We start from the raw sequence: 23,278 nt of genomic DNA, 5'->3' as shown, positions 1-23,278 counted from the left end.
CTTCGCGTTTGCGGGAGGGGCTTCGTGTTCGCGGGAGGGGCTTCGCGTTCGCAGAGGGATTGGAACTTGGTCATCGCGTTTGCGAGATGGGCGTCGCGATCGTGTAGAGTAATTTGGGTCTGAGGGGTTCGAGGCCTTTTGTTCATCGCGTTCGCGTATGGGTTATCGCGTTTGCAAAGGTGTAGGAGGAAGAAGCATCGCGTTCGCAATGGGAGTGTCGCGTTCGCGAAGAGTAAAAAGTGGTCAACGTAAGTTTGTGCTACGCGAACGCGAGGGTTTGACCGCGTTCGCGAAGGAGGAAAGTCAGGCTTGGGCAGAATGTTTTTAAGTCATCTTGTCCGCGATTTTGGATCTATTTTCGCCCATAGTTGATCATTTTGAGAGCTTTTTGAAGGAGATTAAAGAGGTATTCAAGGGGAAACGATTTGAGGTAGGATTTTTCGGACTTAAAACTCGATTCTATTGTGAAATCTACCTAGAAAATCATGGAAACTTAAGCTAAAATGGAAGAATTAGGGCTTGGAATTTTGGACCTTTAATATTGGATTTAAAGGGTGATTTGTGGACGGATTTTGATGTTTTTGGTATGTACGAACTCGTGGGGAGATAAGGAACCTATTGGTGTAAAAATTTCTGAGTTTCGAGAAGTGGGCCCGGGGCTCGGGTTTTGCTAATTTCGGGATTTTTGGTATTTTTCGATTGTTTTCGCTTAGGCTTTGTTCCCTTAGCATATTGTGACGTATTCGTTATGATTTTGGATAGATTCGACGCACGTGGAGGCCAATTCGAAGGGCAAAGGCGTCGAGAGCTAGGGATTTAGCCGGTTCGAGCTGAGTAATGCTTGTAAATGATGTTCTGAGGGTTTGAAACCCCGGATTGTGCATCGTAGTACTATGTTGAGGTGAGGCACACGCTCGATGACGAGCGTGGGGTCATTTACTATTAGGGATTTGGACTTGGTCCGTCCCGATTGATGATTTTACCGCGTATTTGATTTAAAACTGTTTGTTATCATCGTTTATTGGGCTGAATGCCATATTTGGGCTTCGTGCCAACTACCTGAACCCTTCGGGACCTTTATTTGATATTTTCCTCACTATTTCTATTTACTACTTCAACTCGGTCATATTAAATTCCACTATTAAACTACTCAGCCATTTTTACTCAATTTGAGACTTAAATGATATTTTAAATGATGTTTGGGCTAAGAAACACTGTTTTACTATTGCCCGAGGGGCTTGTGATGATTTTTGACTGAGTAAGGCCGAGGGCCTATATTGTGAGGAGATAATGATACTGATTGGAGGCCGAGAGCCTAAGATGTGTACGCCACGAGGTGGCTTGATTGTTATGAGGCCGAGGGCCTAGATTTGATGCCACGAGATGGCTTGTGATTGCGCTTGGGCCGTAAGGGGCCCCTCCAGGAGTCTGCACACCCCCAGTGAGCGCGGGTACCCAGTGTGATGTGAGATTGAGCCCGAGGGGCTGTTACTGTTGTGAGATGTTGCCCGAGGGGCGGATGTGGTGTTACTGTGCCCGAGGGGCGAACTTTTATTTGTTTACTTTATCATAAATATCTGTCAATTACCTGTTTACTGGTTTAAAGATCATTTTTCCTGATTCTTACTGGTTTTTCCTGATTATAAATGATTTTACCGCTTCATTATAGACTGTCTTGTGCTTTACGTGTTTTCTTACTTTCAGTCATTATTTATATTCATTACTCACTGAGTTGGAGTACTCACTTTACTCCCTGCACCCTGTGTGCAGATTCAGGCGTAGCTGGTTCCGCTCCGGAGTGCTGATTTCCTCCAGTTCCAGGTTGGCTTTTTCGGAGATTACGAGGTAGCTGTTGGCGTCCACAGCCCCGTGTCTCTACTCTTCTATCATTTCTGTTTCCTACAAACACTTGTAGTAGTTTATGACTTTAGTAGACTGTACTGTGATTCGTAGATGCTCTTGACTTGTGACACCCCGGTTAGGGCTGTGTTAGGTTGGATTTCCGCACTATTCTTGATATTTCCGCTACTTAGAATTATTAAATCATCTTTAGACTATTTTGTATTGTTTAGCTGTTTTAAAAGAGGAATTGGATTAAACTGGCTGGCCTTGTCTTCACGAGAGGCGCCATCACGACCGGGTTCGGGGTTAGGGTCGTGACACTAGCCAAAAAAATGACTCGAATACATCAAATAAAGCAAGAGAAAATAATTCCAATTAACAAAACTATGATTCTTGTACAATTTGCAAAAAGTCAACAAAAGTCAACTCCCCGGGCCCGCACCTCGGAACCTGACAAAATTTACAAAAAATCGAACACCCATTCCGCTATGAGTTCACTCATACAAAAATTATCTAATTCCGATACCATTTGGTCATTCAAATCATCGTTTTACATTTTTGAAAAACTTTACAAATTTCCCCTAATTCCATCCGAAATCACGAATCAAATGATGAATTCAATGATAGATTCATGTATTTTAGCCTAATCCGAGTTGGAATCACTTACCCCGATGTATTTCTTGAAAAATCTTCGAAAAATCGCCAAGTTCCGAGCTCTCTAGGTCATAATAAAACCCTAAATCTCGTATTTATAGTTCACCTTCGGATTCCCATCACCGGTGACCGCGGAAAATCACCGCTGACTGCGGTAAATCACTGCTGACCGCGCTTCTGGTGGTTGCACAGAGATGACATAGTATTTTGGCCATATCTTTTTCTACAGGTGTCCAAACTATGATTTCTTTACCTTTCTGGAAACTAAACACGAAGGGCTACAACTTTCGTTTTTGAATCATCTCAAAATTCCTTGTAGACCAAAAGATATAGGCTTCCGAAGTTGGACCAGCGAACCTGCAGATCTTCCATTTTCCGCCTCAGCGCTCCATTTTTCGCCTCAGCGCTCCCCTTCCGCTCTCAGCGGAAAAACCTCCGCCTCAGCGGTAGTTCCTTCGCCCTCAGCGAAGATTTAAGCACCAGAACCATGCTTGAGTTCCGAAAGTGTCCCGATTCACTCAAAACTCACTGGAAACACACCCGAGGCATCCGGAACCTCAACCAAATGTGCCTTCAAGTCTTAAAATACCATACTAACTCAATCGAGCTCTCGAATCACCTCAAACAATAACAAAAACATAAATCGCACACCAATTCAAGCTTAATGAACTTGAAACCTCATACTTCCACAACCGATGCCGAAACCTATCAAACCTCGTCCGAATAACCTCCAATTTTGCACACACGTCGCAAATGACATTACGAACCTACTCAAACTCCCGGAATTCTATTCCAACTCCGATATCATAAAAGTCAACTCTCGGTCAACCCTCTCCATTTTTTCCAAACTTCAACTTTTCCAACTTTCATCGAAATGCCTCAAATTACCCTATGGGCCTCCAAATCCAAATCCGAACACACGCCCAAGTCCAAGATCACCATACGAAGCTATTGACATCATCCAAAACTCATTCCGGAGCCGTTTACTCAAAAGTCAAATTCCGATCAAATTCTCTCCGCTTAAGCTTCCAAAACTATATTCCTTCTTCCAATTCGACTCCAATTCATCTGGAAACTGAATCCAACCATGCACTCAAGTCGATATACATAATGTGATGCTGCTCGTGACCTCAAACTGCCGAACCGGATGCAATTATTCAAAACGACCAGTCGGGTCGTTACACCAATTCAAATAAATCACAATTTTGTAAATTCTGAATATTGAATTCAAAGTTTCTAAACTTTTTAATGGATGTCAATGGAAAACCCTTTGATGCTACAAGTTTAGAGACAAAATTTTTGCCATTTTTGTCTGCATTGTGAGAGAAGTACTGATTTTGGATGATAAGTTTGAGGAAGAGAGAATGAGTTGTAAAATCTTCTAAAAAAATAGATGAAACTTGAAATTTTAGGAGGGGTTTGGTGAATGAGAGAGAATGAGATGCCAAATTTAAGGGATCTTATATTTTTTTATGGTTTTGTACATAAATGATAAATATAAATATAGAATATAATTAAGTACAAACCTATAAAAGTGATATATAACTTTATACTATAGTATAGCTAGGTAATTTTTCTTTTTCCAATGTAAATCATTACTATTTTTCTTGTTCCGAAGTAAATAGGGGTATTATCACTTTTTGCCCGAGCCAGAAATTATTTATATTTGGTAGCCAAAAAAATATATAAAATTTACATAATTTTTGTATATAACATACAAAATGTTTATATATAAATATATATTTTTCGGCTATTATTTTGAGAGCGGCTATTATTTTGAGAGGGTCATTTTCTCAAGTAAAATAGTCTCAAATGGGCCCCCTAAAATTGGGCTTGGGTTTTGTGAGGGGTATTTCGGTGTTTACATCCTCCTAACTCTTCAGGGACAAAATGGTGCTGATCTGTCCCTGTCCACCCCGATTTATATGTTTTGCTTACATATACATTATGAGTTTTTCAAGAATAACACCGTTTGCTTTTCAGCACTGTCACAATCTTCTTCTACCAGAGTCTTTCATATCTAGTCGACTGACCAGAAATACAACCAGTAATCATAAAATCAAGTGTATTCCCTTAGCAGTAAGAGCTCACTCAGCAGCAGCAGCACCAACAATGGTCAAAGCTATTAGAGTTCATGAACTTGGTGGCCCTGAGGTTTAATCTCTTTACATTTTTTGTCCATTTATCTTTAATTTTAGTCATATCGTCAAAAGAAAAAGATCAAATGCTGTGATTTTAATTCATGATCCTATACTGATAAATGATAATATCTGGGTTGGGGCCACTCGATAGTGTTTTGAGGCTACCTTTTTTTTTTTGTGTGTGTGTTAAATAACAATTGTAGCTTCCCTGCACCTCGTCTATTGCATCAGGTACAAAAGCACTAGGCAGAAAGGAGATTATAAGTATATTTTGCTAAAAGATGTTTGTTTTTGCCTTTATCCGGCTCTGCTGTGATATTCATGTTTAAAACTTCAACTTAATTACTTGATGTTTTTTGTTCTTTGGACATCCGGCTAATTTTTAGTGTGTAAGTTCTTAGTTGAAGTTTTTAATTTTATTTTTATGTGTTTTGAGGGTAGCAGGTGAATAAATATTAACGACAAGGCCACTTCTTATGTAGGTTCTCAAATGGGAGGACGTCCAAGTAGGAGAACCAAAGGATGGAGAGATCAAGGTGAAAAATAAGGCCATTGGCCTCAACTTCATTGATGTATATTTCCGAAAAGGAGTTTATAAAGCTGCTGCACTTCCCTTTACACCAGGTGTTTATCACTTATCTCTGTAAATTATTTTCTTCTTCTATATGATGTTTCAAGGTCTCTTCCTGAACTTTTGCGATTGGAAATACGTGTTATATGTGTCAAGATCCTATTTTTAAATTGAAGATATACATTAAACCCCCTTCTCAATTGTAGCCCACTGGTTTGAGGCATCCATTAATTTGAATATCTTCTGCTGGTTATGATTAACTTTAGAACTGCATCATATGCAAAAAGAAAAGCCTGCATCTGCTTTGGCATGAATTTCTCCACTACGCATGGGACGATATGTTGTTTATTGAAAGTTAAATAGGTATTCTCTATATGGAAGTTCCCCTATACCGGAATCTCTGGATATATGTTGAGTTTCAATTCCCTGAAGCATTTCGTCGATTACTATGCCCGTCCACTCACAGCCTAACTCGTTATCCACTTCAAAACTAGTTTTTCGGTACTGCAGATCTGCAATTTAGTCGATGATTCACAGGCAATAAAGAGGCGAAGTAAATTAGATGCATAAAGATTCTGCTTTACCACAAGACCGGTCCGTATACTTGTCCAGCCAAAAAAAAGGACAGGCCATGTACTTCTCATTATTACCATTGGCACTTCAATGGTGATTCTTGTTTCGTCTAGAGAAGGATTTTTTGTGTGTGCATCTAGTTATCATCCGTGTGTATTTGTATGGTTCAACTTCTTTTCTCGTTTCTTGGGACACGCTAGATTCTTACATATGGAGTTATAGAAGATGGTAGAAGTTATTTTTATTTGTTGATAAAGTGTAGAAGATGATAGAAGTATTATGTAGGTAGCATTCAGTTGGGATTAAATTCTTTGTGTCAGGTATGGAGGCCGTAGGGGTTGTGACAGCTGTTGGTCCCGGATTGACGGGGAGGAAAGTTGGAGACATTGTTGCATATGCTGGCAATCCTATGGGTGCATATGCTGAGGAACAGATCCTTCCTGCCGATAAAGTTGTGCCTGTTCCTCCCTCTATTGAGCCCACTGTTGCAGCATCCGTACTTCTCAAAGGCATGACTGCTCAGTTCCTACTGCGCCGCTGCTTCAAAGTACGTAAATCATAGATTTACAGCAGCCCAGTTTCCTTTCTTTCTTTTTTCATCGTTACCTCCTTTGGTTGAACGGGGCATGCTTATATTACAAACTGGATAATTTGCTTATATTACAAACTAGATGATTTGGATTATGCAGTGCAGAAAAAGTCCTCATCCATTAACATTCATTAGCATACAATTACAAGCTTTAAGAACTCTTAAACGGGCATGATGGAGTGTTGTTTTATGATTTATGAATATTTTATCTACATGTTAATCAGTGCGATCATAATACAAGGACCATTTTTAGGGAAGATACTCAATACTATTTGATCAACTCTTATTTGTGGAAATTCAACCTTCAGATATTGACTGCACTACTAATGGATGATTAGCAATTAGATGTACATCCCGTGATGGAGATTCTTTTATTAAGTAAGCCAATCTATAGTTTGGTGATCCAGCAGGTTGCTAGATCCTATGGTTTTTGACAATAGCATCGTGTTTCTCATAGTTAATGCATGAGTAACTACAACTTGAAGAAGTAAAAGGCATGTCCAGTGGTATGTCTAGGTGTGATTTAGGAGTTGAGGGCTAGCTATCTAGATGAGCATACTACAGATGATTATGGATCTTTTCCTCTTCTACTTTTTGAAGACTTTCCAACTTCTAAATTTTCCCCTGAGCATTTCTTTTTGTATAAATTTTTTTGAGATAACGAGAGAAATAGAAGACAAGGACATTAAAACTATGTATCCTCTATGCATTACAAAGACATAAGTATAGTCCCTACTCCATTTTTTACTCCAGCTATTTGGCAGATTTGTGCTCTGGATGGCTATGCTTCTTCTAAGATCCTGATATTCTCAGTACCCGAGCAACTTTGGGGAGCTGTCGGGTGGCTGATATTCTTTAACTTCCTGTTTCTTTTAATTGATTGTTTGCAGCTAGTTAGTGTAGCAGGAAAAACATCAGGAAATAAAAAATAAAGAAAAAAAATGAATTGTTCGAAACCTTGAAGGTCATGGTATACGTTTTATCATGAGTGCATGGTTTTACTAGTTTCTAGTTCTCTAAAAGGTTAAGTGGTTAACATATGGTATCTACGATCTCTCCTGATCAGTGTCAGCCTGTCAGGTACCCCATAAATTGAATTGTTAGAGATTTTCAGAATCCCTTGGAAATCCCGGACCATGGGAAGGGGGGCAAATACTTTTATACTAAATTTGAAGGTTGACGCCGTCAGAGTTTGTAGAATAGTATGCTATAACCCAAGGGTTTGGCCAAGTGATCAATAAAGTCGGAGGAGAACCATGAGGTCTTTGGTTCATATCCTAGCGGAGGTAAAAAAATACTAGTTGATTTCTTCTCATATGCCCAAGTCTTGGTGACTAGAGTTACCTGGTATCTGTGCTGGTTGGAGGTAGCAGGTACCCTTAGTTGAGATGCTCGCAACCTGGCCCATAAAACCACCGTCATGAAAAAAATAAAAAATAGCATGTTATAAATCCAACATGCTGAACATGAACCATCTCTGCTTCCCAGAGCAGTGATTTTGCAGCATTACTAACTGAATTAAGAGACCAACGAACAGATAGGAAAAGAAATGACCTTTACATGATTTTGGCATGTAATGTTTAGGATATTATCCATCCATTTCTGTTTAGTTGAAACTTTATCACTTTTTAAATCCTTTTTAGTTGAATTGTTTCTTCTCTCTCTTAGTTTCTTAATTACAAACTAATATAGATTCTTTATTTTCATCAATTTTTTTTTTTGATAAAATAAGGTGTTTCATTAGCAAAACGCATCAAGGAGATGCAAGTTACAGAAGTAATGAAATGCAGAAAAAAGAAAAAATAAGAATTGTAGCTCCCTTTACAGTGTCAATCTAAGACCAGGGAGCTAACAAAGTCCAAAAATTGGTCAGTGCTAATTACAGAAGCTCATTTAGTCCAACAAAAAAGATTGAGTAGGCAATTAGCTTTGAGAGTGTGAATTGGAGTTGAGATTCCATCAAAACATCTTCTATTCCTTTCATTCCATAAACACCAAAATATAGCACCAGGGGTCATCAACCAGATTTTTTTATGGTCTTGTCAACTCTCCTTAAACTCCAGCTCAAGTGTGCCTCTTTCATATTCTGTGGCATGACCCAAATCAAGCCAAAAATGCAAAGGAACATATTCCAAAGGTCAAAAGCCACAGGGCAATGCAAAAACAGGTGGTTGACAGTTTCTGCATCTCTCAGACATAGATAACACCTGTTGACCAACTGGAAACCTCTTCTATTGAGGTTGTTTTGAGTTAAGCAAGCCTCATTGAGGGCAATCCAGTTGTGGCAAATGACTTTGATAGGCAGTTTAGTCTTCCATATTAACTTCCAGGGCCATGCATCTAACACCTGGTTCTTGGAATCAGTTTGCCTGTAGCATTCTTTTACCGTGAAGGTGCCCTTGCTTCCCCAGCATATGGTATCTGGTTGGCTCACATCAATATTGTACCCCTCCACTTTTGCTAGCAAATCAAATAGGCTATCAATTTCCCAGTCTTGCACTGCTCTTCTAAAGTGAACATCCCAGTTGCTACCATTTCTGTTTTGAGCTATAGAGGAATTCTGGTGTAGAGCAATCTGATATAGGCTAGGAAACTCATCCATGAGTGAAGATTTGTTTAGCCATTTATCTTTCCAGAATCTTATGCGAGCCCCATTGCCTGGTTTGAAGTGGATGCAATGGAAAAATTCACTCCCCAATTTACTGATGTACTTCCAAGGACCCACACCGTAAGGTGCATTAGAACTTTTAGTGCTCCAGTTATCTCTTTTGCCATGCTTCGCAGTGATCACTTCCTTCCATAGGCTTGATCCTCCCATGTCAAATCCCCAAAGCCACTTCATTAATAGGCATTTATTGTGGGCTGCTAGATCTCTAACTCCCAATCCTCCATTGCATTTCGGCTGAGTGACTTTGTCCCACTTTATCAGATGAAATTTGTGGGTGTTGCTATTTCCCTCCCATAGGAAGTTTCTCCTGATTCTATCCAATTGCTTTAGTACTTTCTTTGGAATGGGAAACAATGACATGAAGTATGTTGGTATGCTTTCAAGCACACTGTTGATGAGAGTTATGCCACCCATGGATATATATTGAAGCTGCCAGGAGGTTAGTCTCTTCTCAAATTTTCCAATGATCCCATTCCATACCTCACAGTTTTTGAACTTAGCACCCAATGGTAGGCCCAAGTATGTTGTAGGTAGAGTCCCAATGCTGCAACCCATAATGCCTGCCAGCTCCTCCAAATTAGGCACTTGATTGATAGGGTAAATTATGCTTTTCAGCACATTTACATGTAACCCTGACAGAGCTTCAAAGAGGAGAAGAGTGAGGTTCAGGTACATAACTTGCGACTTATCTGCCTCACAGAAGATCAAAGTATCATCAGCATATAATAGGTGAGAAATAGTGATTGAGTTCCCAATATTGGAGCCTACTTTGAATCCCTGAATCCACTGCATTTCTCTGGCTTTTTCTAGCATCTTGCTTAGTCCCTCCATGGCTAGAATGAACAGGAAAGGGGAGAGCGGGTCTCCCTGCCTGATCCCTCTTTGAGGGGAGAAGAAGCCCACTGGTTCCCTATTGACTAAAACTGAGTACTTCACTGTTGAGATGCTGAATCTGATCCACCTTATCCATTTGTCTCCAAATCCCATCTTCCTCAGTATAGAGATTAGATAGGACCAGTTCAGTTTGTCAAAAGCCTTCTCTATGTCCAGCTTGCACATAATACCAGGATCCCCAGTTTTAATCCTCCAATCTAAAGTCTCATTAGCTATAAGTGCTGCATTTGTGATCTGTCTATGTTTGATGAAGGCATTCTGGTGACAGGACACAAGTTTACCAATAACCTTCTTCAGCCTTTCTGCTAGCAACTTGGCCACAATCTTATAAACACTTCCAATAAGGCTTATTGGCCTATAGTCTTTGAGCTCAATTGCCCCTTTCTTTTTAGGGATCAAGGCAATGAAAGAAGCATTGCATGATCTCACCATGTAACTGTCACGCCCCAAAACCGAGGGGCGCGACCGGCACTCGACCGGGTAGCCCCAATCAAGCAGACCTGGGTGCCTTTCCTATCCCACGTGCTACCCCGTGTTTTCATTACTCATTAATCAAAGGGAATAGCCATTTATAATTAAAACACCTTTTTACGAACTATACATAACATATATGGTTACTTAGCGAGGTTTACAAGTTACACTGTCCAAATACAAGATACATAAGTACATAGCCACGTTTCCTGTCTACGGAGCCTCTAAGGATACAAAAGAGTTTTATAATACTTGCCGGTAACAAGGCTCCGGCTATACCATACACAAATACCAAAAATAAGACTCCGGGAAGAAAAGCGGCACGAGCCACGCAGGGCCCCGAGAGGAAAGGGGCTCACCAATTCAGCTGACGGGAAGTGAAGGAGTGCTACTGTCGGTGGACTGGAGTACCTACTATAGAACCACCGACAATCATAACACGAATGTAGCGCCCCCGGCAAAAGGGACGTCAGTACATTTGAATTGTACTGGTATGTATGAACAAACTTTACCCCAAGTAGAATCAATCAATACGCAGATAACAAACAGTAATAGAATCAACAATCAAATGCACATGAAAGGAACAACCAAAGCCAAACAAGTTTCACAATCTCTCCTTTTCCCCAATCAACATTATTTCATCACATCAATGATTTCACAACTTTCTCATATTTTCATTTCAATAGTGATTATGATCACTTTTCCACCCTTATTACCTCGGCCACCCTTATTACTTCGTGTTGCGGCGCGCAACCCGATCCCACCGAACAATCACATTTCACACAACAACAACAACAAATCACATTTCACACGACAACAACAACAAATCACCTTTCACACGACAACAACAACAAATCACAAAGAATTTTCATAACCATCAATACCATTTCCATCATATACAACAGCCCGCATACAATTTAAGTCACAACGATAATTGCCCACGACAAGTCACATACGATATTATCACAGTTGTTTCAATTGCATCAATCATGATTTCTTTCCATCATTTTTTACACAGCTTTTACCACATAAACACATTCACACACACACTTGGTTTGTTGCCATTTACTCACACCATTACATCGGGAGACTTAACCAACAACGTTCAAGGCATATCAATCACAAGAATTCACAAATAGTCCACATAGGTATCACATACCAAATACTCGTACACCAAACAAGGTGACTTTACAAAGGTCAAAGTTAGCCATACATACCTGGAATCGAATTTCCCTTTTTACTTCTACTTCGGCTCACCAACAACCTAGTACCGACAATCTAGTTCACAAGTTAACACGTATATCTTAGAATTGAAGTTCACAATTACTACCCGAACTTTATTTAGGTTATCAATCGCCCCTTTTGCAAATTTATACTCCTACCCAATTCTTTTTACTAGATTTTAGGTATTAAAGAACATGCATGTATGTTTTCAACTTTTATTTTCAAGAATCAATGCATGAGAATCCCCTTTTTGTTTAAATCCGAAAACCAATGAAAAAGGGCTGGGTAATTTACCTGCAAGAACAGAGACGAAGACAATTGCTTGAAATTTCCCAGCCCGGTGACTTTGAAGAATCAAATTGATGAAGGTAGGACTTCCTCTCTCAAGAACTCTCTCCCCTCTCTCTAGTTTGTTCAGAAAATATGTTAAAATGAGGGGTTAGGGTGTTTTATTGAAGAAGAGGTCGGGTTTAAAATTTAGAAAAATAGGAGCCCCGAGTCAGGTATGCGATCGCAAAGAAGAAATGCGGCCCGCAGAATAGACCGCAAAAGTGCTCCAAGAATCTGACCCTTCTGTCTGGGTTTGCGGCAGAAATGCGGTCCGCATGCACGTTCTGCGGTTGCATAATGCACCACATAACTGCCCTTTACAAACTTCCAAGATGATTATGCGACGGCTATGCGGTCCGCATATCGGTTATGCGATCGCATAATGGACCGCATTTTGACCTCAAATTTGACTAACACACTGACTCACTTTGCGATAGAAATGCGGTCCGCATACTTGATTTGCGACCGCACTCTGAACCGTATAATAGCACTTTTCTGGAAAACTTTGATTCTTGATTTTTAAATGCTTAGATTAGTACAAAGGGTCCGAACACATTCCTAACACATACTCGGAACTGGGCACTACGAGCTACTAGGTTTTGAGTACATATTTTCACGGGGCCTTACAGTAACATTGCTGATGGAAATGGTTGAGAGCCCCTATCACCTCTGGTTTGATAAACTCCCAGGATTTTTGGAAAAAAGCCAATGTGAAGCTATCTGGACCTGGAGCTTTATGTGGGGCACATGAAAGAATAACATTATGCACTTCTTCTTCGTCAAAGGCTTTCTCTAGCATCTCCCTGTCTTCCCCTGAAAGTGTAGCAACTTCTTCAAAATTAGCTGTAGGTCTCCATCTCTCATTCTCTGTGTACAGGTTCTGATAGAAGCTCAGAATCTCTTCTTTGACTTTTGCCTTGTCTTCTATTAATTCATCATCCACCCGGAGCTTGTCGATATTGTTGAATCTTCTGTGAGAGTTGGCAATTGATTGGAGTACTTTGTGTTCCTGTCACCCTCTTTTAACCATTGACACCTTGATTTTTGTCTCCAAAATGTTTCTTCAGCTTTGGCTAGTTCCTCCAGTTCCACTTTTAAACTCCAGATCTTCTGCTTTTCAGATTGTACTGCGATTCTATTTTCTGTGATGTGTTCTAATGCAGCTAGTTCTTCCAATGCTCTGTTTCTCCTGACTTCCAGCTTGCCAAAGGTTTCCTTGTTCCAATTGGAGATGTCCTTTTTCAGATTCCTCATTTTCTGAGAGAGAATGAAATCCGGACTACCCCTTATCATGTAACCCTGCCACCAACCTTTCAACATGTCTATGAACCCTTCTTGTTGTAACCACATGTTTTCAAACTTGAAATAGGAATGTGTAGAATCCCATTCTCCACACTCCAACAACAATGGCCTATGGTCTGAAATTGGTCTTGGAAGAGCCAGTTGCTTGATTGCTTTGAAGCTCTCTTCCCACTCTGCAGAAACAAAAATCTGTCTATCCTCGATGCCTGTAGAATGTCTTCTCCCCTTGACCAGGTGTATTGTGCCCCGTGAAGAGGTAGATCAATTAATTGGAGATCCAAAATAGTTTCTGTGAAGTTCCTCATAGCTGTGGATCTTCTGGAACAATTGAGTCTTTCAATCTCATATCTACATACATTGAAGTCCCCTCCATACATTAAAATAATTTTATTTTCGTCAAATTATACTGTGTTGCATCGTATTACAGGTTGAACATGGGCACACAGTACTTGTTCATGCTGCAGCAGGTGGAGTTGGCTCCCTATTGTGCCAATGGGCAAATGCCCTTGGTGCTACAGTCATTGGGACTGTATCAACTAAAGAGAAGGCAGCCCAAGCAAAAGATGATGGGTGTCATCATGTCATAATATACAAGGAAGAGGATTTTGTCACTCGTGTCAATGAGATCACATCTGGCCAAGGAGTTGAAGTTGTCTATGATTCTGTTGGGAAAGATACCTTTCAGGTATTGGCATTTAAATTCGTTCTTTTTCAACAAGTTAGTTGCAATTCACTTATAAGAGCTAGCAAAAAAAAAAAAAAGCAATAGTTTCATCAGAATGGTGAAGTTTGTTCATGTAGGTTTGGGTTTGAATTTATCACAATCTTTCTAAATGTTGGAGATCGAAATCTATTTAAGGATAATGAGAACTTGCATTCCAACTTCTCAAGGCAAATTGAACGCGACATCTTTACGTCAGAAAGAGAATGAGCAGGAAAACACGGATAGGCCCAGACTCGGTGACCATGATTAGAAAGTATCTGTTGCATTTATGCCTGTTCCTGAGTAGCCTTTAATTAGGATTTTTTTTTCATCAGGGTTCATTAGACTGCTTAAAAACTCGTGGATACATGGTGAGTTTCGGGCAGTCATCTGGCTTACCAGATCCAGTACCTTTATCAGCTCTTGCAGCGAAATCGCTATTTCTGACAAGGCCGAGCATGATGCATTACACAATAACGAGGGATGAACTACTGGAAACTGCTGGAGAGGTATTTGCAAATGCTGCATCAGGTGTCTTACGTGTCCGTGTCAATCATACTTATCCCTTGTCTCAAGCAGCACAAGCACATGCTGACCTTGAGAGCAGGAAAACATCTGGATCAGTTGTCCTGATTCCAGATGGTGAGCAGAAGTAGTCTACTTTGGTACTGATCCCACATGAAATGTATGAATGGGCATGGCGGATTTCAAGTCTATATAATTCTGAGACGAAGTGCTGAGCTGAACCATAATAAATATTTTTGTACATTCTTTGTCGATTTTCACTTCCCATTATATTTTTTGTATTTGCGTGGATGTTGCATGTCGAATTTCCAGCCATCAGTAAGTGAATGTCATGATATTAGTTCTTTTAGTTTCTTCCCAGCTTATTCCGAGAGTGACAGCTTCTTTAGGCTCAAATTATGGTGGAATCTCGGTTTACGGTAATGTTACAGAATTGCAGGTTGAACGATTCAAGGTCCTGTACAAATAATTTTACTGACTGGAGTTCTCTACCATAGCATATACTCTAGGTCGTAGTGAAATGGCACTCAAGCGACTTTTGGTGCTTTATTGGAATTTTAGCACCAATGATATTACCTCGGAGTTGAATTTCTCTTTTTAGACTTTGGAAGTGTGCCAATGAAAAGGGAATTGGAATTGATCCCCTTGTAATTGTCCGTTTTTAAACTGCTATCATCTCCTTCAGATGTTTTGTCAGTTGCATGAAGCACGTTTATGACGGATTTAGATCCTTTCCTGTAGAAATAAGTCAAACTAATCAGGTTCTTAACCAAATGTTTCCTTCAGCTGTAGAAGCTCTTCCTTCTTTAACCCAAGGGCGGCTCTAAGCCCCCAAATTTTTAAGGCCCCAAAAATCTCAAGTATTACTATATAATGATATATATACTTGTCTTTATGTAGTACGTGCTTTGCACATATATCGCTTATCAACTGTTATAAAGCATCTTTTAAATGATAAATTTTTAATTGCATGTATTCACCAAGTACGTAGATAAAAAAAAAAATTAAAATATTGCTTGAACATTCCAAGATGGATAATTGATTTAGATAATTAGTGTCTTTGCTCTAGATTGCAAACTAATTTTAGATTCATACTACAAAGCATCTATTTTTTTCTCTATCGATATTTGACTAGTCCTTTTTCAAATATAACTCATCATCCTTATGAGGAATAATCTCGTATCGACTTCACAATTGCTATGTAAATCTCCTATTCTCCCACAATTACATAAAAAGGATCAGATTTCAAACTTCCCTTTCGCTTCTATGGGGAGAGAAGTTCCAATGATGGTTGTCTCAGTGTTTACCTCGAAAAATGTGAGTGACAATTAAAAATAATTTGTGGTTTTAAAGATATGTGATATATTCTAATACTAGTGATTATACAAGTAATATTAAGCTTAAGTAAGAAGAATTGGTGAACCAAATCAGTGTTGTTGGAGCAATAGGGGCCTCGAGCTTGATTATCCCAGGGACCTCGAGGTCAGCTAAGAACAATAAAGTATGAACAATAAAGTAAAGACAATAAAGCTGAAAAACAATTGTTGAGCACGTTAAACAAGGAAAGCAGGGTAAAATGTTCTATTGCAGTGAATAATGTGTTTCTTACAAATTATTGGGGTCCCCTTTATATAAGAGGAGAAAACCCTAATATGGTACATTTCCAATCATGATAAAAAATTCTATTGGTACAGCTGTATAACGACCTAGTACGGACTTGTACTATTTCATACAAACTTATCCTATAATTTATGCCCTAATCCACGTGTCCTTGAAAAATTTCCGCTCTTTCTTGAGTGCCTTCGAGACTGTACTGCCCTCGATGTAGGTCGTGCCAGGCCTTCGATCTGCTTACTCGTGGTGTGCGTCCTTCAGCCGGGTCCGACCCTTTCTTCGAGTCGCCCGAACTCGTACTCATAGCCCAATTTAAGACTTCGAAATGAGCTCCTTGATTTTGACCGTATACAAATAAGTTCCCGCGTTTCTTAGAATAAGATGATAAGAAACGATTTGAACCTCGATCTTCCCGAGCCTACATCATGCCCGTGACGTTGGCGCTTGAAGTGACCGGAAATGTCATGTCAGCATGCTGTCCCAAAACGTCCAATGCGTTTCAGCCTTTGTCGGCCACTTGTGTCGCCGGTTCCGTCGTTAGCTTCCTATAAATAAGAAGTTACTTGACTGAACACAAGCTACACTTATTCCTTCTTCATCTACTTTTAGTCTTTTCCCTTTTCTACCTCTTCCTCTAATCACCCATTTCTATGGTTCAAAACTATGACCACAAGGTCACATGGCAGCAACTTTATCAGTTACGCCAAGGCTTCCTTTTTCAAAGCTTCGGCTCAAGACAATGGGAGAAAGGCACTGAATCCCTCCCGTATCAAAAGATATGCGAACTTTACACTGCTGCTCATCTCTCTTAACTTCAACCTGGTGTGGCGCTTCATTCCTTTTGCTTTTCATGGAATGAGGTGGCACTATTATCTACTAACTTTTGCATCCCACACCGGAACAGAGTTCCGAGGATGAACACTCTTGGACTGTTGTTCATGCATCTCGTAACCCCTTTTGGTTTTTTCCTTTTTTGCTTGCTCTTTCTCAATGTATTGTGGCCCAAAACTTCAATGGAATGCTCAATCTCGGCTGCTGGAGATATAAATACATCCATCAAGGGCCTCCTGCCCTATATAAACGTTTCCAAGGACCTAAAATGGTGCCCCCGAGAAAAGGATTTCCGAAGACGATGTTCTCGAGGACGTGGTCTTAGAAGTAGATTAGGTTTTTTGGCTTTTGTTTTTTGCTTCTTTCTTCCTGTGTAAGTATCCTTCGTGGGTGTCGTAGTACTTTGTAAACATTTCTTGGAAGTATGAAAGGATCCTTGTATAACTTTCGGTCCATGCTGAATTTTATTCTACCTTTATTCGTAAAAGACTCGATTATATGATTTCAATGGCTAGCCCAAATATCGAGCTCGGGACATAATAAACCCTTAGATTTTCAATTAATCAATATAATACCCCTCGAGGTTCTCGTTAATCCTCGAGCTAAGCTTAAATGTGAACTCGAAACATCGTGAATCCCGAGCCCGAGTTAGGTGAGGGCGAAATCTCGAAATGAAGTTAATCCTTAGATCTTTTTATAGTCCCCGAGTGAGAAATTTCTCCAACTCGGGTAGCCCTTGGACTTTGCAGTCGAGCGGGTATTTGCTCGAATTTGTAATAAGGATAGCCCTTAGGCCTTTCGAAGTTGGCCCTTAGGCTCTTATACATCGGCCCTTAGGCTCTTTAGGTTGGCCCTTGGGCTCTTATACATCGGCCCTTAGGCTCTTTAAGTTGGGCCGATTCGGCCTCTTAGAATGGCTATATAATTTTTTCCTCATTTCGGCTTAAAAGACTTAGTGAAAATTTAATTATGCCTTAGCATGTGTTTTTTGTACCCGTAGGTTTTTTCGAAGGCTCGACATATCAGAACCTTATTAATAATTTATTTGTGTAAACATAATCGAATACCTCTTGAGGTATTTCCGAAGGCCGATGTTATTGAAGCCCTTGGATTTTCGAGGGCTGAATTTATCGAAGCCCTTTATATTTTGCTTTTGCCGAGGGTAGCCTGATTTAACCGGTTTTTACAAAGTGTTTGAAGGCCTTTAATTTATAGCGGAAGTCGGACGTCTCCGAGCCGCATTATTTGGCCGTAGCCTTTATATAACCGTAGTCTTTAGTATGGCCGTAGCCTTCGGGTATGTCACTTGGACTTGTTTCCCGATAATTTTCCGAACTTGTTCGAGAAGTTAGTCCCCGAGAATATTGGCCTTGGCCTTTGTTTCAAGGGGGTGCCTCTTTGAGGTCTTATTAATTCGAATTTTCGATGACAGTCCCCAAGTATTCGGGGTGCTTTTACATTTTGGCTCTTAAGCCGTTTCCCGTAGGATGTAGAGTTCATGTAATGGTAGACTTTTTTGTAACACCAAGTGTTTTGATATTAACAGAATTGGTACATGTGTACATGTTTTGCTGTCGGGGCTCGATTATTCTATATGGACACGGTTCATTTGACCGTTTGACCCATTACAAAGTTCTCCTATCGAGGCCCTCTTAGGCGCGAAATATCTTTCTCAAAAGTGTAACCTCCAAGGGTGATGCCCCCCAGTATTCGGGGTTGATTGAAAAGAAGCCTTGAATACTTGTTGAATGTTCCTTAGGTAGCATATAGGTGTTGCCTCGTTAAAAACCTTGCCGGTAAAACACATTTGGGATAAAACCCGATCTAAGGGAAAAAGAGTGGAACGCATGCTTTCAAGGTCTTCGAGCTGGGAGATGCCTCGATGTCTCCAATCGAACATCTGCAAGGAGTTAGTTTTAAATACAAATAGAAGGGGGGGGGGGGGTAAAGGTCGAGTACCTCAGGCAGTTATATCGCTTGAGCATTGATATATTCCAATTGTTTGGTAGTTGCTCGCCTTCCATTGTGCTAAGTTTGTAGGATCCTTTCCCTATGACTCCGAGGACACGGTACGGTCCTTCCCAATTGGGACCTAGCTTCCCTTCGTTTGGGTTTTGAGTGTTGAGAGTGACTTTCCTTAGGACTGTGTCCCTGACTCTGAAATATCGAAGCTTCGTCCTTCTATTGTAATACCTTTCGATCTTTTGTTTTTGCGCGGCCATTCGAATTAATGCTGCCTCACATTTTTCATCGAGTAGTTCGAGAGAAGTGTTCATAGCTTCGTGATTTGAGTCCTCGGTGGCATGCTGAAACCTGACGCTAGGTTCCCCGACTTCGACTGGGATCAATGTTTCGGATCCGTATACCAAAGAAAATGGGGTCTCCCCCGTGCTCGACTTCGAATTTGTTCGATATGCCCATAGCACCTCGGGTAATACTTCTCTCCATTTCCTCTTAGCATCATCTAACCTTTTCTTTAAGTTTCGAATGATGGTTTTGTTTGTGGACTCAGCCTGACCATTTGCGCTTGGGTGGTAAGGTGTTGATAGAATCCTTTTGATTTTATGGTCCTCAAGGAATTTTGTCACTTTGCTGCCAATGAACTACTTCATTGTCTCATGCTATCTCGGCGGGTATCCCGAACCGACATATGATGTGGTCCCATATGAAGTCGATGACTTCTTTTTCTCTTACCTTCTCGAAGGCCTGCGCTTCAACCCATTTCGAGAAGTAGTCAGTCATAAACAAAATAAATCTAGCTTTACCTGGCGCCGTTGGTAGGGAGCCGACGATGTTCATCCCCCATTTCATGAATGGCCATGGGGATAGGACCGAGTGGAGTTGTTCACCGGGTCGATGGATTATTGGTGCAAATCTCTGGCATTTATCACACTTCCGAATGAACTCCTTGGTATCCTTTTCCATGCTATCCCAATAATATCCTGCCCTAATCACCTTGCGAACCAGAGAGTCTGTACCAGAATGGTTCCCACAGGTGCCCTCGTGGATTTCCCGTAGTACATAATCAGTGTCCCCGGGTCTCAAGCACACTGCCAGTGGTCCATCGAAGGTTCTTCTATACAACATTCCATTTTCATCGAGCGAGAATCGAGCTGCTTTGGCTCGAAGTGTTCTTGACTATTTTGGGTCCGCAGGGAGCTTCCCATGCTTCAAGTAATCGATGTACTTATTCCTCCAATCCCACGTTAAACTTGTTGAATTAATCTCTGCATGGCCTTCTTCGACCACCGACTTCGATAGCTGGACGACAGCCCCTGGGACGATATCGTCTTCTTTGACCGATGACCCCATGTTTGCAAGTGCTTCGGCCTCGCTATTCTGTTCTCGAGGTACATGGTCCAGTGTCCGTTCCTTGAAGTGGTGCGATGTCATTTGAAGTTTGTCTAAGTACCTTTGAATTCGATCAGCTCGAACCTCGAAGCTTCCGTTTACATGATATACTACCAAAAGGGAATCACACTTTGCCTCGATGACCTCTGCTCCAAGGCCCTTGGCTAGTTCAAGACCTGCAATCATGGCCTCATACTCGGCCTCATTGTTAGTCAATTTAGAAGTTTTGATAGATTTCCTAATAACAGTGCCCGTAGGCGATTTCAAAATGATGCCGAGCCCGGATCCTTTCACATTCGAGGCACCGTCTGTGAAGAGGGTCCAAACCCCCGATGACGTACCCATTTTTAGCAAGAGTTCCTTTTCTACTCCGGATACGAGGGCAGGCGCGAAGTCGGCCACGAAGTCTGCCAAAATTTGAGACTTGATAGCCGTTCGAGGCTGATATTCGATATCATATCCTCCAAGTTCGATGGCCCACTTGGCCAATCTGCCCGATAATTCGGGCTTATGCAAGACATTTCGAAGCGGGTATGTAGTTAGTACACATATAGGATGGCATTGAAAATATGGTTTTAATTTCCTAGATGTGCTTATTAATGCAAGAGCTAACTTTTCCAAATGTGGGTACCTGGTTTCAGCATCTCCTAGGGTCCGACTCACGTAATAGACAGGAAATTGCATATCTTGCTCTTCTCGAACCAACACGCCACTTACCGCTACCTCGGACACGGACAGATACAAGTAGAGTGTTGCATCCTCCTTTGGAGTATGGAGCAGGGGTGGGCTCGAGAGATACCGTTTTAATTCTTCCAAGGCTTGCTGGCACTCCGGAGTCCATGCGAAGTTGTTCTTCTGTTTGAGTAGGGAAAAGAAGTGATGGTTCCGATCTGATGACCTCGAGATAAATCGACCTAGGACAGTTATCCGTCCGGTCAGCCGTTGCACGGCTTTCACATTGTTCACCACGCTGATTTCCTCAATGTCTTTGATTTTATCGGGGTTGATCTCGATACCTCTGTTCGATACCATGAAGCCCAAGAACTTGCCCGAGCCGACTCCAAAAGCGTATTTCTCGGGGTCGAGCTTCATGTTGTACTTTCTAAGGATGTCGAATGTCACTTGCAAATGGGTCAAATGGTCCTCTGCGCGCAGGGACTTAACTTGCATATCATCAATATAAACTTCCATGGATTTGCCTATTTGATGTTCGAACATCTTATTAACTAGGCGTTGATATGTGGCTCCTGCATTTTTTAGCCCGAAGTGCATTACATTATAACAATACGTACCATACTTCGTGATGAATGAAGTTTTTTCCCAGTCCTCTGGATTCATTTGAATTTGTTATATATAACAATACGTACCATACTTTATATAGGGTTTTCTCTTTCTATATAAAGGGGACCCCAATCATTTGTAAGAAACACATTATTCACTACAATAGAACATTCTACCCTGCTTTCCTTGTTTAACGTGCTCAACAATTGTTCTTCGGCTTTATTGTCTTTACTTTATTGGTCATACTTTATTGTTCTTAGCTGACCTCGAGGTCCCTGGAATAATCAAGCTCGAGGCCCCTATTGCTCCAACAACACTGATTTGGTTCACCAATTTTTCCTACTTAAGCTTAATATTACTTGTATAATCACTAGTATTAGAATATATCACATATCTTTAAAACCACAAATTATCTTTAATTGTCACTCACATTTTTCGAGGTAAATAGTTTGGCGCCTACCGTGGGGCTAAAGATAATAGTTATTATTTTAGTGCTAGTTTTATGATAACACACGTTATTCTTCACACTTTTTCTTATCAAAGATTCTTTGATTTCAGGCTAAGGTATGTCTAGCATACAAAATGCAATAGCTCATGACAATGAGGGACTCAGAGAAAACAGCGGTATAGGGGTCGGTGTACGACCCATAAACCCTAAGGGAGTGCCGAATTTGGAGCCCATTGATATCAGTTCACATAACGCTCTGAACACGGACGCAGGCACACACCCCGTAAGGAATGCGCGCAGGTTAGCCCGAGCCGGAGGCCAGGAAACGCGAGGAATGGAAGAAGGAGGAGTCAACCTCCAAGTGATATTCAAGATGTTGCAAGCTCAGCATGTCGCCATCGCTCAACTTCAGAGTTAGAATAGAACTCCAAACACCGCCGAACCAGTGGACGCCCGGCATACGGAACCTGCGCCTGAAAGGCCCGATGAAAATGGCTCGGGGACTAATCCTGCTATTATGAAAATGCGCCTCTTGATATGACATTTGCAAGTAATACATGACATAGGAATATTATTATCACGACCCAAAATCCACTAAGGATCGTGATGGCGCCGGACACTGCTGTCAGGCAAGCCAACCAAATTACTTGATGAAGTTCTCATTTTTAACAATCTTGAAAACTAAGATTTTCCTTCAATTTTCATAAATAAAAAGATAACTGCTTCAATTCAAATTAAATAATAAGCAATTAGTACAAAATATTTCAAAACCATCCCAGAACCCGGTGTCACAAGTGCATGAGCAGTTACTAAGAAGGAAATACAATACAACAACTGTCCGGAATACAATATTGGACAGAAAATAATTACAGAAAACTAAAGGAGACTCTGCTGGCTGCGGGTTTACTCGAGAAGTGCAACTCACCTAAGTCTCCGTATCAACCATGCTGCTACGCCTAGTAGGCCACTAGAGTTACATATACCTATGCAATAAAAATGCACAGAAGTGCAGTATGAGTACAAAAACAACGTGTACTCAATGAGTATCCCGTCTAATCTCGAAGAAGTAGAGACGAGATGGTCGACTTCGACACTTACTAGTGGTCCAATAATGATGTCAATAATACATTAAATCGTGGATTTCTATAAACATAAGTTTAATCCAATTGAAGGAGACAAGCAAACAATTAATTCGTTAATAGAAAATTTCCAAAATTCCTTTCCATTATTATCCAAATATTCTCAAGTGTTGGCCCAAGTTCGGGT

The 23,278-nt window shown here is 40.8% G+C and overlaps 1 protein-coding gene across 1 annotated transcript; it reads left to right on the top strand.

The window, feature by feature from the left end:
• Positions 1 to 4,396: 4,396 nt before the first annotated feature.
• Positions 4,397 to 14,841, top strand: LOC109244961 (quinone oxidoreductase 1). Its single transcript, XM_019412134.1, has 5 exons — positions 4,397 to 4,650; positions 5,120 to 5,261; positions 6,102 to 6,328; positions 13,687 to 13,944; positions 14,298 to 14,841. Exons 1-5 carry the CDS (start codon positions 4,444 to 4,446, stop codon positions 14,616 to 14,618), a joined length of 1,155 nt encoding a protein of 384 aa, XP_019267679.1. The 5' UTR covers positions 4,397 to 4,443; the 3' UTR covers positions 14,619 to 14,841.
• The last annotated feature ends 8,437 nt before the right edge of the window (positions 14,842 to 23,278 follow it).

This window comes from Nicotiana attenuata, unplaced genomic scaffold, assembly GCF_001879085.1.
Source record: "Nicotiana attenuata strain UT unplaced genomic scaffold, NIATTr2, whole genome shotgun sequence".
Classification (NCBI taxonomy): domain Eukaryota; kingdom Viridiplantae; phylum Streptophyta; class Magnoliopsida; order Solanales; family Solanaceae; genus Nicotiana; species Nicotiana attenuata.
Note: the sequence above shows the minus strand (reverse complement) of the source record. Positions and strands in the feature narration are given on the sequence as shown.

What these genes read in the sequence shown, in the direction of transcription:
- LOC109244961 (XM_019412134.1), top strand. Translation starts at nt 4,444, where the DNA reads ATGAGTTTTTCAAGAATAACACCGTTTGCTTTTCAGCACTGTCACAAT. An exon ending in ATGAACTTGGTGGCCCTGAG is followed by an intron (nt 4,651 to 5,119) that starts GTTTAATCTCTT and finishes CTTCTTATGTAG; the next exon opens with GTTCTCAAATGGGAGGACGT. An exon ending in TTGGGAAAGATACCTTTCAG is followed by an intron (nt 13,945 to 14,297) that starts GTATTGGCATTT and finishes TTTTTTCATCAG; the next exon opens with GGTTCATTAGACTGCTTAAA.